General features: G+C 29.3%; 3 protein-coding genes across 3 annotated transcripts in view; 1 reads left to right on the top strand and 2 right to left on the bottom strand.

Annotated features, from left to right (window-relative positions):
* LOC111688187 (NADH-ubiquinone oxidoreductase 75 kDa subunit, mitochondrial) overlaps positions 1–2252 on the top strand; it is an 8397-nt gene extending 6145 nt beyond the window's left edge. The window contains exons 8-9 of the mRNA XM_046946245.1: positions 1600–1727; positions 1798–2252. Of these exons, the coding sequence (XP_046802201.1) occupies positions 1600–1727; positions 1798–1956 (287 nt within the window). The 3' untranslated portion in view covers positions 1957–2252. The remainder of the gene's footprint in view (positions 1–1599; positions 1728–1797) is intronic.
* Positions 2253–2844: 592 nt separating this feature from the next.
* Positions 2845–9796, bottom strand: LOC111689012 (putative uncharacterized protein DDB_G0289963). Its single transcript, XM_023451514.2, has 3 exons — positions 9323–9796; positions 4209–5275; positions 2845–3542 (listed from the first exon to the last, which is right to left on the bottom strand). The coding sequence occupies exons 2-3, from the start codon at positions 5075–5077 to the stop codon at positions 3026–3028; spliced, it is 1386 nt and encodes a 461-aa protein (XP_023307282.2). The 5' UTR covers positions 5078–5275; positions 9323–9796; the 3' UTR covers positions 2845–3025.
* A 532-nt stretch (positions 9797–10328) lies between these two features.
* The window catches only part of LOC111689011 (E3 ubiquitin-protein ligase Ubr3), an 89408-nt gene continuing 83241 nt past the window's right edge, over positions 10329–16495 (bottom strand). The window contains exons 5-10 of the mRNA XM_046945868.1: positions 13217–16036; positions 12717–13140; positions 11944–12647; positions 11706–11837; positions 10843–10982; positions 10329–10766 (exon numbers count right to left, since the gene is read on the bottom strand). Coding sequence (XP_046801824.1) covers positions 10649–10766; positions 10843–10982; positions 11706–11837; positions 11944–12647; positions 12717–13140; positions 13217–16036 — 4338 coding nt within the window. The 3' untranslated portion in view covers positions 10329–10648. The remainder of the gene's footprint in view (positions 10767–10842; positions 10983–11705; positions 11838–11943; positions 12648–12716; positions 13141–13216; positions 16037–16495) is intronic.

Below are 16495 nucleotides of genomic sequence, written 5' to 3'. Positions count from 1 at the left end.
TAATCTATCTATCTATCTATCTATCTATCTATCTATCTATCTATCTATCTATCTATCTATCTATCTATCTATCTATCTATATATCTATAGATATCTATCTATATATCTATCTGTCTATCTATCTATCTATCTATCTATCTATCTATCTATCTATCTATCTATCTATCTATAGAAATCTATCTATATATATCTATCTATCTATCTATCTATCTATCTATCTACTAATCTATCTATCTACTAATCATTCTATCTACCAATCTATCTACTAATCATTCTATCTACCAATCTATCTACTAATCTATCTATCTACCAATCTATCTACTAATCTATCTATCTACCAATCTATCTACTAATATATCTATCTATCTATCTATCTATCTATCTATCTATCTATCTATCTATCTATCTATCTATCTATCTATCTATCTATCTATCTATCTACCTATCTATCTGTCTATCTATCTATCTATCTATCTATCTATCTATCTATCTGTCTATCTATATCTGTCTATCTATCTATATCTATCTATCTATCTATCTATCTATCTATCTATCTATCTATCTACTAATCTATCTATCTATATATCTATCTATCTATCTATCTATCTATCTATCTATCTACTAATCTATCTATCTATCTATCTATCTATCTATCTATCTATCTATCTATCTATCTATCTATCTATCTATCTATCTATCTATCTATCTATCTATCTATCTATCTATCTATCTACTAATCTATCTATCTATATATCTATCTATCTATCTATCTATCTATCTATCTATCTATCTATCTATCTATCTATCTATCTATCTATCTATCTATCTATCTATCTATCTATCTATCTATCTATCTATCTATCTACTAATCTATCTATCTATATATCTATCTATCTATCTATCTATCTATCTATCTATCTATCTATCTATCTATCTATCTACTAATCTATCTATCTATCTATCTATCTATCTATCTATCTATCTACTAATCTATCTATATATCTATCTATCTATCTATCTATCTATCTATCTATCTATCTATCTATCTATCTATCTATCTATCTATCTATCTATCTACTAATCTATATATCTACCAATCTATCTACTAATCTTTCTATCTACCAATCTATCTACTAATCTATCTATCTACGAATCTATCTATCTATCTATCTATCTATCTATCTATCTATCTATCTATCTATCTATCTATCTATCTATCTATCTATCTATCTATCTATCTATCTATCTATCTATCTATCTACCAATCTATCTACTAAACTATCTACCAATCTATCTACTAATCTATCTACCAATCTACTAATCTATCTATGTACCAATCTATCTATCTGCCAATCTTTCTATATACCAGTCTATCTATCTAACAATCTATCTACCTACCAATCTATCTACCAATCTGTCTATCTACCAATCTATATATCTATCTACCAATCTATATATCTATCTACCAATCTATCTATCTACCAGTCTATCTATCTACCAATCTATCTATCTACAAATCTATCAATCTACAAATCTATATATCTACCAATCTATATTTTATCAAAATATTTAATATGACTGTTTTAATTTGATTTCTAGGTACTCCCCTTCCATACGATACTCTTGATGAATTGCGCAACCGCATCGAAGATATTGCTCCTCATTTAACTCGTTGGGGTAAATTGGAACCTGCTATCTTCCAAGGCTTAGCTGATCAATTAGCTGCGGTAAATTTGATTTCATAACTACAAAGCTAAAAAGAATTGTAATCAAATATTTTGTTTTTTTAATTTTCAGACAAAATCTATTGACAATACCAGAGTTGATATCAAATTGAAGGAATTGCGTGATTACTTTATGACCGATGCCGTTTCTAGAGCTTCTCCTACCATGGCTAAATGTATATCGGCTGTTAATAAACAAAATAGCAAACAACAGCAACGTGCCGCTTGTTAAATTTTCCCTCTTTCTTTCGTTTTGTGAGGCGTTAAAAATTGTGTTTGAAACGCAATTTTTAAATATTATATTTACTACTAATTAAACTTAGCTACAAATAATTAATTAATATAAAGAAACAACTTTTAAAGTCATCTTAATTAAAAAATCTTTACCCAAATACTACAAAAATATTAAACGAACGAATTTGTTGTAATTGTTGTAGCAAAAGTTTGTTCTTATTTTAATGATTTTTGTAAAGCGTGAAAATGAAGAATATTTTGCTTTAGAAGAAATATACAACAAATAGAAAGGAATTTTGTAATTTTTTTTTTCAATGATTGGTAGAATATTTTTCAAACAAAATAATTTTTAAAATATTCTACTGGTTAAAACGTGTTTAATTTATATAAAAAGTCTAAATACTGTAATTCTACGTATGGTTAGTCGAACAAGGTGGATTTAATTTGTTTATATATATAAAAGTTAAACGTAAAATTTAGAAAAATAAACATATTTTAAATGAAAAAAGAGAGTTTAAAATGCCCATGGCATTACAATTGTATTAAAGAACGCAAAAATAATTATTTAATTTATTAGAATAAAATTAAATTAAATTTACTTTTGACTAGATTTGTATACTCGGTTTTTTAATGTGAAAAAAAATATGAGAACTCGTTTTTAAAGGAGAAATTTAATGGGATTCGTTTTACAGAACAGTATAGTTTTGCAACAGAGTGACTAATTTTTACTATAATAACAGGGAATTGCAAAGTTATAAGAAACGTATGAGTTACCTGATAAAAATGACAAATTAGGAGAAGCAAAACGAAAAAAATTAGTGGTATTAAAAAAAATAAAACCATTTCAACTGAAAGTTATTTATTTAAAAAAAAATATTAACAAATTAGTATTAATAAACTAATAATGTTACAAAAATTAATAAAACCAACAATAAAATAGTTTAATACGAAACAACAAACATAACTACAACACAAACGTTAATAATAAAATACAATATCAACTACAATTATAAATACGAATTAAACGAATTTAACAGTTACAGTATTAAACACAAAAACAAGTATATTTACTGGCGATCATACAATAAATTTAACGAAGCCCGGTATTGACTAAAGAAATTACGGAAATTTGCTTCATTCTCTTTGACATCCTCGTTTATTTCCAATTGTACCGATGTTGGCATTTGTGGAAATATTTTTGTATCCACTTGTTCTTCTTCAATAGATTTATAATTTTCATTTAAATTATTAACGCTATTTGTTTGTTCACAATTGTTTGAAAATTTAGCACTACGTGAGTCTTTAAATTTAATAAATTCTTCCATTGATATATCAACTTCATTTTCCAAACCATTATTATTAGTATTTAATTGATTTATTGCTATATCGCCAGTAATGTTGCTAACATTTGGATTGATATTTTCTGCATTATCATTGTTAATATAAATAGGTTCGAAATTCGAAGAAAAATTTAAATTGTATGTGGAATTTTGGATAATGGGAGTTGAAATAAATACATTCGATTTGACAGTAACATTAGGAGTGGCGGTATATTGTATTAAATTTGGTTCAGCATTTATGGTCCTAAAAATTGAAAATTGTAGGTGCTTATTGTAAAGAAAAATTTATCAATGACTTATAAGTTATAAGACAAATTTTTATAAAAAAAAAATTCTTAGAATTATGGAAATTTTAACTAGAAATATTTTACAAATAACAATTTTAACTAGAAATATTTTACAAATAACAAATTTATTTAAGAAAAACAAGTTGGTGTATGTAAAAGACAATACTTGTGCACATTTTGTAATGTGAGTTTATGTGATTTTAGGGACGGAATCTTGTATGTGAGCTATGACGAATTATAGACCGATCCTGAATTATGTTTATTGTATATAAAATAATATTTATGACAAATTTTGACACTACAAGGATTCCCTTTGAAAAGGAATTATTCTACTAACTCCACAACGATCAAAAATATGAATTACTTCAAAGAACAAAATTGAAATCAATGAATGTGTATAGTTTTTGAACTAGTTTTTGAAATAGGACAATAACTATTAATTTTATATTACATATAAGATAACGGTTGTCCTGACCTTAGTAGAATGTTTGCGGACAAAGAAAACTTTAAAAACTTTATAACACCACTGAAGTATAGAATACCAGAAAATACAAAAAATGATGAAGGATATAATTCTTTCTAAAGTAGATTCAAATTTTAAAAAAACATAAAATTACACTTACCCATTGTCCGACACAATTTTCTTGACTTCCATTGAACCATCCTCGTACATAGGTAAATATTCTCCAAAGAAATTTACTAACTGATCCTTACTGCAATTACCATAGTAACCAGCATACTCAGGATGAAAATCATCACCCAAATTTAAAACAGAATCATGTGGATTTTCAAATAGATCAACTGGTAATTCAATAACTTGATCGTCTTCTGCTAAAGAAGTTCCTGCTGCAGAACGTACCGAAACATCATTTTTTAGCTTACAGGATTGTTGAACTTCTGATGCTTGAAGCTTTTTCTTCAATATACGCTTTTGATTGTGAAAATGTAAAACAGTTTGAAAACGTAATCGGCTCCTTTTGATTTTTGACAGACCGCCATGAAACATAAAACACAAATCACCTAACATTCTGTCGGACACGCGTTTTGATATATTAGAACTTTGAGCTTTAGAATTATTTGCATTTATTTTGGAGTTTTCACTACTTTCTGCATTACCATTTGAATGCTCTTGACCAATTAATTGATATGTGTGCCTTCTTATTTTGGCCAACAAGTCTAGGCGATGACGTTGAAAATTCTCATTTCTATATTGTAGCAACAGATCTTCCTCAGCTTCTGGTGTTGCATTTAAACGTTCAAATTTAAATTCTACCAGGTGATACAGAAAGCTGGAACTGTTTTTGATTTTAAATATAGAACGCGAAGAGTTTAGGTAGTCTTCGAGAGCCACTAAATCTAAAAGTATGACGGTACCATCACGATTCCAACGTAAAAAATCACAATACTCTAAATGCACTACCAACCAAAGTTTGTAAGGAAATGGAAAGTTTACAATATCGTGACGTGTTATATAAGAAAAATTAGCGTCCATTATCAGGCAGAACGTAAAATTGCTTATTTTTAAAGCGGAGAATTAACTTGTAAAAATTTTTTAGTTTTAAGACGGGTTATAACGGTGCTTAGTAATGACTGCACAGGATGTCTCAAAAATTTAGTTAATTATAAAGTTGCCAGACTTACTGCTAGCTTTATTTTATAAAAGTGTTGTCAATAGACGAAAACAAATTTTCTGTTAAAATGTACAAAATTTAAATATATTTATAACTACAAATATTAAAAAAAATATATTTTTAAAATTTTTTCCTTAATTTCTATAGCATTTATTTATATATTTTTTAATTTAATAGCGAAATAGATATTGATCGTATTTTTCCCCCAAATTATTTTCAAAATATCGTCATATGGGATATGAATCTTACGTCCTTGATACATTTTTGTATATAACCCCGTGTCTATATTAGACAAATATTTATTATGCTGAACGATAAATTGTTATCATGATAACAAATTAGCAAGTACAAACGGCATTTATTAGCGTTATAACGTCGTTATGACAGTGTTGTCTTAACAATTTTTTTATTGAAATTAGTGTTTATTTATAAAATTTTCGGGAGCACCCTGTATGAATAAGATATTTCACTTCTTATTATAGAAGTGTACAATAATAAATCATAAGAATTGATTGTTTCGTTAGGTACATAAAAGTAATAATATGCAATACAGATGCATATTATACTATTAATGTACTAAATATGAGAAAAAAAACATTTTTTTGAAAAGTGCCTCAGTTCCATACCATCTTGAACTCAGTACAATATGTAAAAATCGTCAGCAATCTTTAATGTCCAGCACTATCAAGTACAAATAGGAAAGTTTTTATAAGCTTAAATGGTTATTTTTATTCTTTTCCTATTTTTTAACATTTCATAATTTTTGTTTAGCAATTTTAGGTCAGTTTTTATAAACAAGAAAAATTTTTAAATCCGATTTTTTGTTTATGTTGGCTTGAGAATTCTACTAATACATTCTTAGAGTTAGGTACCGACTGACAGTAGACTTAGGTACTTTTTGACAGCGTTTCACTTCTTATTTATTCTTTGGGAGCAATGACCAAATATTGACCTAGGTATACAGAATATTTTTTTGTTATATGAATTTCATATGTATTCTGCCCCTATTCTGCATTTCAATTACGTTTACGCATTCAGTTACGCAATAATCGAAAAAAGGTATTCCAACAAAAAACTGAATCCTAAGAAGAAGAGAAAGCAATTCCATTTCGTTTCAATGCTCTACGATTGTGTGTATTCTGCATTTCCATCGTAATTACATTTTTGTAAGTTGTTGTTTATAGGGTTCTATAAATCGAAAAGTCGGAAAAAGTCAAAAATAGTCGAAAAGTCAAAAATAGTCAAAAAGTCGAAAATAGTCGAAAAAAGCCGAAAATAGTCGAAAAAAAAGTCAAAAATAATCAAACAGTAGAAAATTGTTGACTATGATGTCTTTTGAGTCTATTTTTGATATAAACCAAACTTCACTTCAGTGAACAACTGACATAAAACTTGAAAAAATATTGATATTGTGTCATCTGTATAAGACTAGCAATTATGTACGTGGCCAGATATTGTCCATTTTCAATACCAAACAAATATTATTTTCAACAAACAGATCGTCTTAGAATTTTATAAGTACGCAGAATATACATACATACATACATACATACATATGTATATAGGGTTTGTCATTAGAGTAAACACATACAGTGTCTCTCATAAGTATTTAAATTTATGTATAATGTGAAAAGAAACCAAATTTAATAACATATTTTGTATGCAAAATTAATAAATTTATTTGTTAAATTGTCTAGACAGTCCATAGCTTTGATATCACGCTTTTTAAAATTTACAAAATTCACATTTACTTAAATTAATTTAGCTTTATTTAAAAAAAGTCCATAAAATTACTTCACAAAAGTATTCGAATTTTTCCTGTATTTCATATTTGACCATATTTTACGAAACACAAAACTTAGAATCGAAAGGTCTTTTTGCTTAAAATTGTTTTAAGGGATTACTATAAACCAAAAGGATATATTTTTGGCCCATTTGGCCCACAATTTTGGGGCATTTGTACCATCTTTTTATATAATATCATTAATATTACGATTTTTGACCATATTTGCCATTTTTTCTATTTTTTTAAGAGATAAAACTAAAATTTAATATTGGGATTTAATAGATTCGTTGAGGTATCTAAAAATAATAATTTTTGTTATAAGGATCTGTTTTTAAACATTCCAAGATATATTTTTGGTATAGTTCTTCTGTTTTTAATTGAATTATCTGATTCTTAAGTCCCTTTTCGTACCACTAGGGTCAATATTTTCCGACAAAGTTGGCTAGTATATATAATTACAGATATTAGCATTAATATATTTTAAATTTTCAAGACATCGTAGCGGTGTACAACTCCAAAACATGCCTTAACAAAACGTCATCCTATACAGTAGATTTTAGTTTTTACTACTCATAACATTCACGATTATGTTGCTCATTACAACACTGTATGTAAAAAATTTTGGGCTTATTTTGATCATAGTAGATAATATTTAAACTGATATCAATATTTTTGAGTTAGACCATAATGATATGGTGACATTCAGCCTAGAGGCCATTGGTTATAAAAAAGAATGATTCCACTATATTGAATGGATTCGGTTGATATTTACCCCTTAAAACAATTTTTAGCAAAAAAACCATTCGATTCTAATTTTTGTGTTTCGTATAATATAAATATGAAATACCGAAAAAATTCGTATACTTTTGTGAGGTAATTTTATGGAATTTTCTTAAATAAAACTAAATTAATTTAAGTAAATGTGAATTGTTAAAGTTTTAAAAAGCGTGATATCAAAGCTAAGGACTGTCTAGATAATTTAACAAATTATTTATTTATTCATTTGTTTTGTAATATTAAGCCTTCGCGGCCAAAATAACAATATTACATAGTAATAACAAATATCTGAGATCAATGAGTAGTAATATAATTATTAATTCTTCATACAAAATATTAAATTTGGTTTCTTTTCACATTATCCTTAAATTCGAATACTTATGAGAGACACTGTATGTATAAAAACCGACATTTTTCGAATAATTCTTATTTTCAAAGTATTCGACAATATACGTTATATACCAGGAAAAAAGCGGAACAAAAAAAGCTGTTAATCCTTATAACAATCTGTCCAACTGCAACATACACCGAGCTTGTTTTTGAACATAAAGTTTTATTAAAACAAACAAAAAATAAATTAAAAGCTCATCATTTTGGTCTATTGAAAATCATTTTACAGCCATTAATGGAATGACAATCCAAACACTTCCATTTGTGGATATCCAGCCTTGATAGCGGTAAAAAAATTTTGCTCTATAGAACCTAACATTATATACTAGCCAATATTTTGTACTTAAACATGACACGGACGCATTTAATTAATATTATTTAATAATAAAGTATGGATTATTTATAAATATTTAAAAACAATTCAGCAACCACAAATTTGTAGTTACCTAGTTGGTAACAAAAATTCAGTTTGTTTTTAAATAAAACAGAATTTCTGATTTTGGGAAATATCGCTTGTAGTAAGAAATTCAGAAAACGTCGCAAGATTTCTCGTAGACTTTGAAATAGCAAAATATTTCAAATCGTTTGAGGAATTGAGATAAGTTATGGTCATTTTATCAAAGGTTGATTAGTTTTTAATGAATCAGGAATAAAAATAAGAGATTCAAGCAATATTGAGGACAGTGGAAAAGTTTGTTATTGGTATGTAATATTATGAGCAAGAATTGTATTAAATCTTTGAATAGAACAATCTCTTCTATTCCTTATTTCGATAAATTTTCCGCATTCAGTTACACAATGATAGAAATTACTACATTACATTTTTGTAAAATCTTAGTACAAATTTCAGTATCGCGAAATATCGGTGTGTCAAATCGAAATGGAGAATATTAAAGTTGATAAATGGAGTAAATTTCGATTGGAATTAAAATGTTATATGTTAAAAAATTAATAGTTTTTGGAAACAAGCAATAAGTACTTATGTGTTATATATAAGACAAAGGCAGTAAGGATTTCTGTAGAATGTTCGCGGACAGACTTTGAAATTTTAGAAAAAAAGATCTCACTATAACCATTAAGGTATTAAATACTCCCAAATGTAAATAAATTTTATCTAAATTTCATAATTTTATTAACATAAAATTACACTTACCAATTGTCCGACATAATGGTTTTGACCTCCATTAAACTATCTGCGTACATAGGCAAAAAATTCAACCAATATATTTATTAACTCATCCTTACAGCATTTGTCATAGTAAACAGCATTCTCGAAATGAATATCATCAAACACATTTAAAACAAAATTATAAAGATTTTCAAATAGATTAACTTGTATTTTAATAACTTGAACGTCCTGCTAGAGAAAATTAACTTGTGATTTTTGCTTTTGACAGCCTATTATAACGGTGCTTAGTAGTGACGGAACAGGGTGTTTCAAAAATTTATTTAATAAAATTATAAAGTTGCCAGATAAACTTAGGTTTATTTTTTTATAAGAGTTGCCAATAAGCGGTAAAAACCAAATTAACGGTTTAACTTAATTTTAATGGAACAAATTGTAAATTTAAATCAAATTATAAACACAAATATTAGAAAAATATATAATTAAAGCAACTTTCTAGGTGAATTTATTTATAAATTTTTGCAATTATATCCTAAATTATTATATAAATTATTTATTTATATATTTTTAAATTTGTTAGCTAAATAAATATTTTGGCTCGTAGTAAGTTTTTTTCCCAAATTATTTTCAATATATTAAACGAAATGTGTTTATCTATATAAATTTTAACTTTAATATTCAATAATTTCATTATATGTATTATTTAAAAAAAGTTATATTACTTACACGAAATGTGTATTTATTTATTTATGTGTGTTTTTTATTCATAGTTTTAAATATTTTAAATAATAGAAAATAGTAATAGATAAAGAAATATTTAAACAATTATTTTGCGGGGAGATATTTATTAAAAATAACAATAGTTAAGTTTTTAAATTAAAACAAAAATATTAAATAATAAAAATATTTATTGTTGAGGAAGTAGGTTTAATTAAATATTTTTTTTTGTTTACGTTTGTTTATTTATTTAAATATGTTCTATAATTTTTAATCAATTATTTATTATATGTTTTTTCTTTTACGTTTTTAGCAATAACTATTATTTGTTTTTGTTCATTTTAAAAATACATATTTATAATTTAATATCAATTTATTATTTATAAACTATTTTTATTAAAATTTAAATCATATATTTATAAGATAATAAGATAGTAATAGAGTGTGTAGTAGTATGTTTCTGTGTGGGATAGGAAGGAAAAATTTAATATAATATTATAATATTTGTTATTATATGTGTATTTATATATAATATTTTCAATTATTTATCGTTAGTTTTAATTTTATATATATATAAATGGTTTAAATTTCAACTATCATCATGTCTTGAATGTTACGTAATAAATCTTGCATATTTCACAATAAATCCCTATGGAAGACCCACGTATGTTTTGTATGGGCAAATTTATGAGACAACCATTGAGATTCTAATAAATTAAAACGATCCCTACTAAGATATAATGGTTTGCCACGTCTGTAATTAAAAATAATTAAATTTAAACTTTAAGAATTTTGTAAAGAAAAAAAAAAAAAAGAAACCCGCTACTTACTTTAGATCACGATCTTCTTCATCAAAATCATCCAAATAGAGAGAACCCCATAGACATGCTCGTCGGCCACGTATAACAATAATATAAGTTGAGGTAACAACCAAAAATATACCAATGCCACCGCCACAAGTAATTGTATGCTAAAATTTTCATAATATTGCGTTTTTTTAATATTATTGCCCACAAGTTTGGTTTTAGAAAGTTTTTTTTAGAATCAAAAATCTTTGCAATTACGATGTCATTAATTTAAAATAAATTTAGGACCGCTACACTGAAAATAATCCATGCTTAACTTTACAAAAAAAATTTCGTAACTTCTATTTTCATAATATTTACAAAAATTTCGTGTATAATACGAAATATTATTTAATAAAACCCTTTTTTATTTTTACGAAAGTACGAAATTAAACATAATGATATTAATTAAATGATGATTAAATAAAACTACAACATTTTTATAAAATTTAAGAAAAAGTATAATATTATTTCGAATTATTTTCATAAAAAATTGAAAATTCGTGTGAAGAATAATGTTGAACTAAAATTAGAATATTTATTTTAAAATGAAAAAAAAAAATGTTTGAATAAATTAATATTTCGTAAATTTTACCATATTTATTCAAAATTCCCTTTTTCAATTTAAGTAAATTTTAATTTTTTCAAGAATTTTTGTATTATATTAAAATATTTCGTACAATTTCCTATTTATTACGAAAGAATTTCGTGGTGCGAAACAACGAACGATTCGTACAATGTACGACATTTTTCGTATATATTAGACATGGTTTTTTTTCAGTGTATAGATCCAATGTGATAAATTGCAGCAAACGCAAGTTAAATTATAAAAAAAAACAAAAACTTACCCTAACAGCTTCACAGCACTCATTTTCAGCACAACAATTCTGTTTTAAACATACTATGGTACCACAAAGTAAACAAATGGAACTTTCTTTGGGAACTTTATAGCAATTAAGACATGGACGTTCATGGTAATACTAAAGATATATAATAAATAAATAAATAAATAAATAAATAAATAAAAAAATAAATAAATAAATAAATAAATAAATAAAATGTATAAAGCAAAACTACAAAACTTACCGTAAATAGTCGTTCATATTCTCTAGGTAATTCCAAAAGTTTTGGTTGTTGCCAGGCAGCATGTTGATTGAGTAAAACCAATTCACGCACCGTATCCGTTGGTGGTCTAATATTCATCAGTTGTTCACACCAGAATTTCGGTAGAGATTCTTCGGTGCCGGGTATAAAACACAAACCCTTTGAGGCATTAAAACAATCCCAATCCATTGAATCGGTAACTAATTCTAAATAGTAAACTAAACGCACAAACTCCAGGCCTGGCGCTAAAATTTCTGGCATATCGTGTCTGTATAAATGTTGACGCAATAATGCCGCTATACGTAGGAATGGTAGACATAGTGTTTGCAACTGTGTTTCCATTGACTTAAGATTGACTTCTACACCAGCTAGCGAGCTGTCTTCGCTATTTGCGCCCAGAGCAGCAGATGCGGCTGCCGAAGTGGAAGGTATACTATCACGTCTAAGATGTGACAGACGATTGGTGTTTTTCAAAACTAAGGCCATAGCACGTCCCAAATATGACATGTTTGGTGAACGCATAGAATTACGTCGGCTAGACAGTGTATTAGATTCAGCCGATGGCGAGGTATTAAAATTAGCCAAAATATAATCACATTCGAGATCGGTAAGGGTGACGCATAGTTGTACAACAATTTGATAATATAATAAATTGTACATAACCTTAACCATACAAGTGAAGTATTCTGAAAAAAAATCAATTAAATATATAGTTATCTCAAACATATTAAACAAAAAAAGCAGTTTAAACTAACCCTGATCTAAATGTAATGGTGCTAATAATATAAATTTCAGTAATAAGGCTATTGGATCTGCTAGTAAACCGGGTATTACTTCACGACAATGTGACGGCACTGGTGCACTTTCTGTTACCGGCATACCGGCCAACGATGCCCATGAACTCCATAAGGGCCATTCGACTAACACTCGTACATGTACGGAAAGAACATGCAGCAATGGTACAATACAGTCTCTTTTTGGCTTATAACGTGTGGGATTTGTTGTACATAACGAACCACCACGTTGTATAATTTCAGACTCTAAATTGGTGCGAGCTATTGAGGTAACAAATATGAAAAGACTACGGAACGTTGGTGGTACTCGTTTCATTTTACGATTTGTTACATTTGTCATGTCTTCCATTGCACGACCCATTGCTTCGGATAGTTTTGTTGAGGTCTAAACGAATACATTGTAATTAATAAAACAAATGATTAAGTTTTTATTGAGAAATTAATGCATTTCAAAAACTTACCGGTGGTCTTTCGTTCTCCTTTATCAGGTTTGTTAATTCCGACACTAACTGCTCGAATGGCTGTACACCGGAACGTACAACCGGTGTTGGACGATCTAATTGCGGACTTAGAGGCAAAACAGAATTGGAAAGTTGCCTACAAACGGGACAATAAAATTCGCCTCTTTCGTGCAAGTGCTGCCTTTGGCTGGCGTATAAAGTCTTTAGGTAGGCGTCTAAGCAACTTAAATGTAAATGATGACCACACGATTGCACATGGACACCATTTTCATACGCCATATTATTGGATAGATACCAGGATTCTTCGCCAAATTTCAAACTTAAAATTTCGGTGCGTCTATTGAATTCTGTGGCTAAACGTGTACTATGCTTGAGTCTTTCTTCATCTTCTGGAGACAATGGAAGTGGTAGTCGTTCCGTTATCCTACGTCGATGACCGACAATGCCACTTGATTCTACTAGCACTACGAGACCAATAGGATTCGATTCAGTGCTGGGGGTGGTGCAATTGCAAATAATGCAGTCATATTCTTTTTCGCGGGGCTGTTCTTCGTAGAGGTCTTCTTCCTCCTCCATGCCTGCATCCATATTATTAGCAGCAGCAGTTTGCATGAATTCTTTTTGTTTGTTAGCGAAATCTTGCATCATTTTCATTTGTCTCTCACGTGCTCTCTTTCGACGCTCCTCTTTTTCCTTAGCTTCTCTAGCCTTAGCTTCCGCCTGCTTTTCACGTTGATTTGGCCAGAGTTTACGTCTTATCTCGTCGATGTTTTGAGCACAGGTCTCATCATGTTTCGCTATCTTAAGTAAAAGGTTTCCTATAAAGTAGGGACCATCTCCAATGCGTGAATCGGATACCTTAATATTACGTTTCTTGGTTTGACTAGAGGCTGCAGCAGCAGCAGCAGAAGAAGTTGAAGGTTCCGAGGATCCTTCACAGTCTACATCCATGGCTGAGGAAGTCGATGCCGTAGAATCACCTTTCGCCTGTTCCTCTTCATCGGCATCGGTGCATGAAAAACTATCTAAAGTTCCACTCAATTGTGAGTGTAATTTGAGTAGTAATGACAATATACTTTCTTCTATAATCACTTCATCTTTACTGAGACCATCGATGGCATTGTCTACCGAACGCTTACGATTGCTGGCATCAAATGCTCGGCGAGCTCCTAAGGCACTAACACCGAGCGTAGGATTCGAGGGCACAACATCCATATTTGTACTTGGTACTGCAACGGGTTGTACGCGAGGGAAGGGTATTAAGCTACCTATGGAATTGGGTGTGGAAGGAGGGAACATTTCAGATTGTGTGGGTCTTTGATTTTGTGCTGCTTGCTGATTTCTAGTTTGATTGGCAGTATTCGTTGATGGACCGGGATTTTGTCCTTCACGTAAAACCACCTCCATGCCTGTATCAGATGCCATAGTTATGGGTTGCAAAGAAAAGCGGAATTCCATGGGTGGAGAATTGGCTCCAGCACTTTCTATAGCGTTAGATACATCACGTATCGAATCATCGTCTTGACTATCTTGTCTTATAACTAGACCAGTTTCAGGCACCACTGACAGATCGGCTGGCAGAGCTACTTCCATGTTTTGTAAACGCATAGGCACTATAGCGGTTGAAGTTGTTGTTGCATTTGGAGCCGATGTACTATGTACAACACTTAAATTGCGACCCATATTCTCTAGCCAAGCTGGAGATATTTCCATAGCTGAAGCAGTATTATCATCTATATCATAATCTACATCCGGATAGAAAGGATTCGATCTATAGTGGGCTGGTGTGACTGTAGGTTCTTGGGATTTCAAAGAAATCTTTGTCACTACATGTCTTAAGTTACAACTAAGATTATCTGTGGGATAACATTTGAAGAGCTTAGGGGGATCTCGACGCATGCCAAAACGATAGCATGGCTTGTGTTGATCTTCACATTCTACTACTGCAGCATTATCATTGCCCGTTGACTTGGTATCCTCACTCGTTTCTATGGCAATTTCCAATAGGAATATCGCTAAGGCCAGTAAATGTTCTGATACATCACGCGAATGTACAGCACGATATAAAATCGACAATATGGTTGAATGGAAGACTCGGGAACTTAATATACGACAAGGATCACTGAACGCGGGCCCTACGGGGCGGGGTAATCTAAAAGGTGGCCATAAATTACCACTAGCCGGCATTTTATTTTTAGACTTTACATAGTTGGTAAAACGATCCAGTGATGATTGGAAATCTCGCCGGTGAACAGCTCTTAAGAGAACATGTAAGGGATCGTAGTACTCCTCCCACACCTCATCGATGGGTGTAAACAAACCTTGTTCTAAATTTTCTGAACCCGATGATGGCGCCTTATATACCGACAATTTCTTTAAGAATGTTTCAAAATTCTTAGTATGAACATTTCCCGATCGTTCGGGCATTAGCTCCAATAACTGAGAATGGGTCTTATTCTCAGTGGCCAGTAGAGCACTTATTTCAATGATACACTGTGTAGCCTCGTCATTACCCAAATTTGTACGACTCGTTACCAAGGTGGCTAGGAATGTTAAGAAACCTTCAAGCATTGAAGTTTGTTCCATTTTTTGTGGTTGTTTAAGTGGCGCCGTTTCCAGCCATTGTGATACACCGAATAGTTCGATGGTATTTTGTAAAAAGAAATATTGTGGTAAATTTGTGGCACAAATCTGTAGAAAGAATAAATCCATATCAGCCATTGAATTGCAAAAGTTCGCCTGTATATAGGTCATGGCTTGACCTTTTATTTGTAGACCATTGCGCACCCAAATGCCGGCTAAAATTTCATAGAAAAAACTCTGTAAATAAGAAGAGGGAAAAAAATAGTAGGGTTAATAATAAATGGAAATTATTGATAATTTTAAAAAGCAAGTATGTAATTAAGAAAACATAAAAATAATATTAATATGTACACTGAAAATAATCCATGCTCAACTTTACGACAAAAAAATTTCATAACTTCTATTTTCGTAATATTTACAAAAATTTCTTGTATAATGCGAAATATTATTTAATAAAACCCTTTTCTATTTTTACGAAAGTACGAAAACCTTTCGTAATATTTTTTTCTTAAATTTTAGCGAAATTAAACATAATGATATTAATTATATTATGATTAAATAAAACTACAAAATTTTTATAAAATTTAAGAATAAGTATAATATTATTCACGAATTATTTTCATAAAAAAAATGAAAATTCGTGTGGAGAATAATTTTGAACTAAAATTCGAAAACTTATTTTAAAATGAACAAAAA

Source organism: Lucilia cuprina, chromosome 3, assembly GCF_022045245.1.
Source record: "Lucilia cuprina isolate Lc7/37 chromosome 3, ASM2204524v1, whole genome shotgun sequence".
Taxonomy (NCBI): Eukaryota; Metazoa; Arthropoda; class Insecta; order Diptera; family Calliphoridae; genus Lucilia; species Lucilia cuprina.
This window is presented reverse-complemented; position numbering and strand designations above follow the sequence as displayed.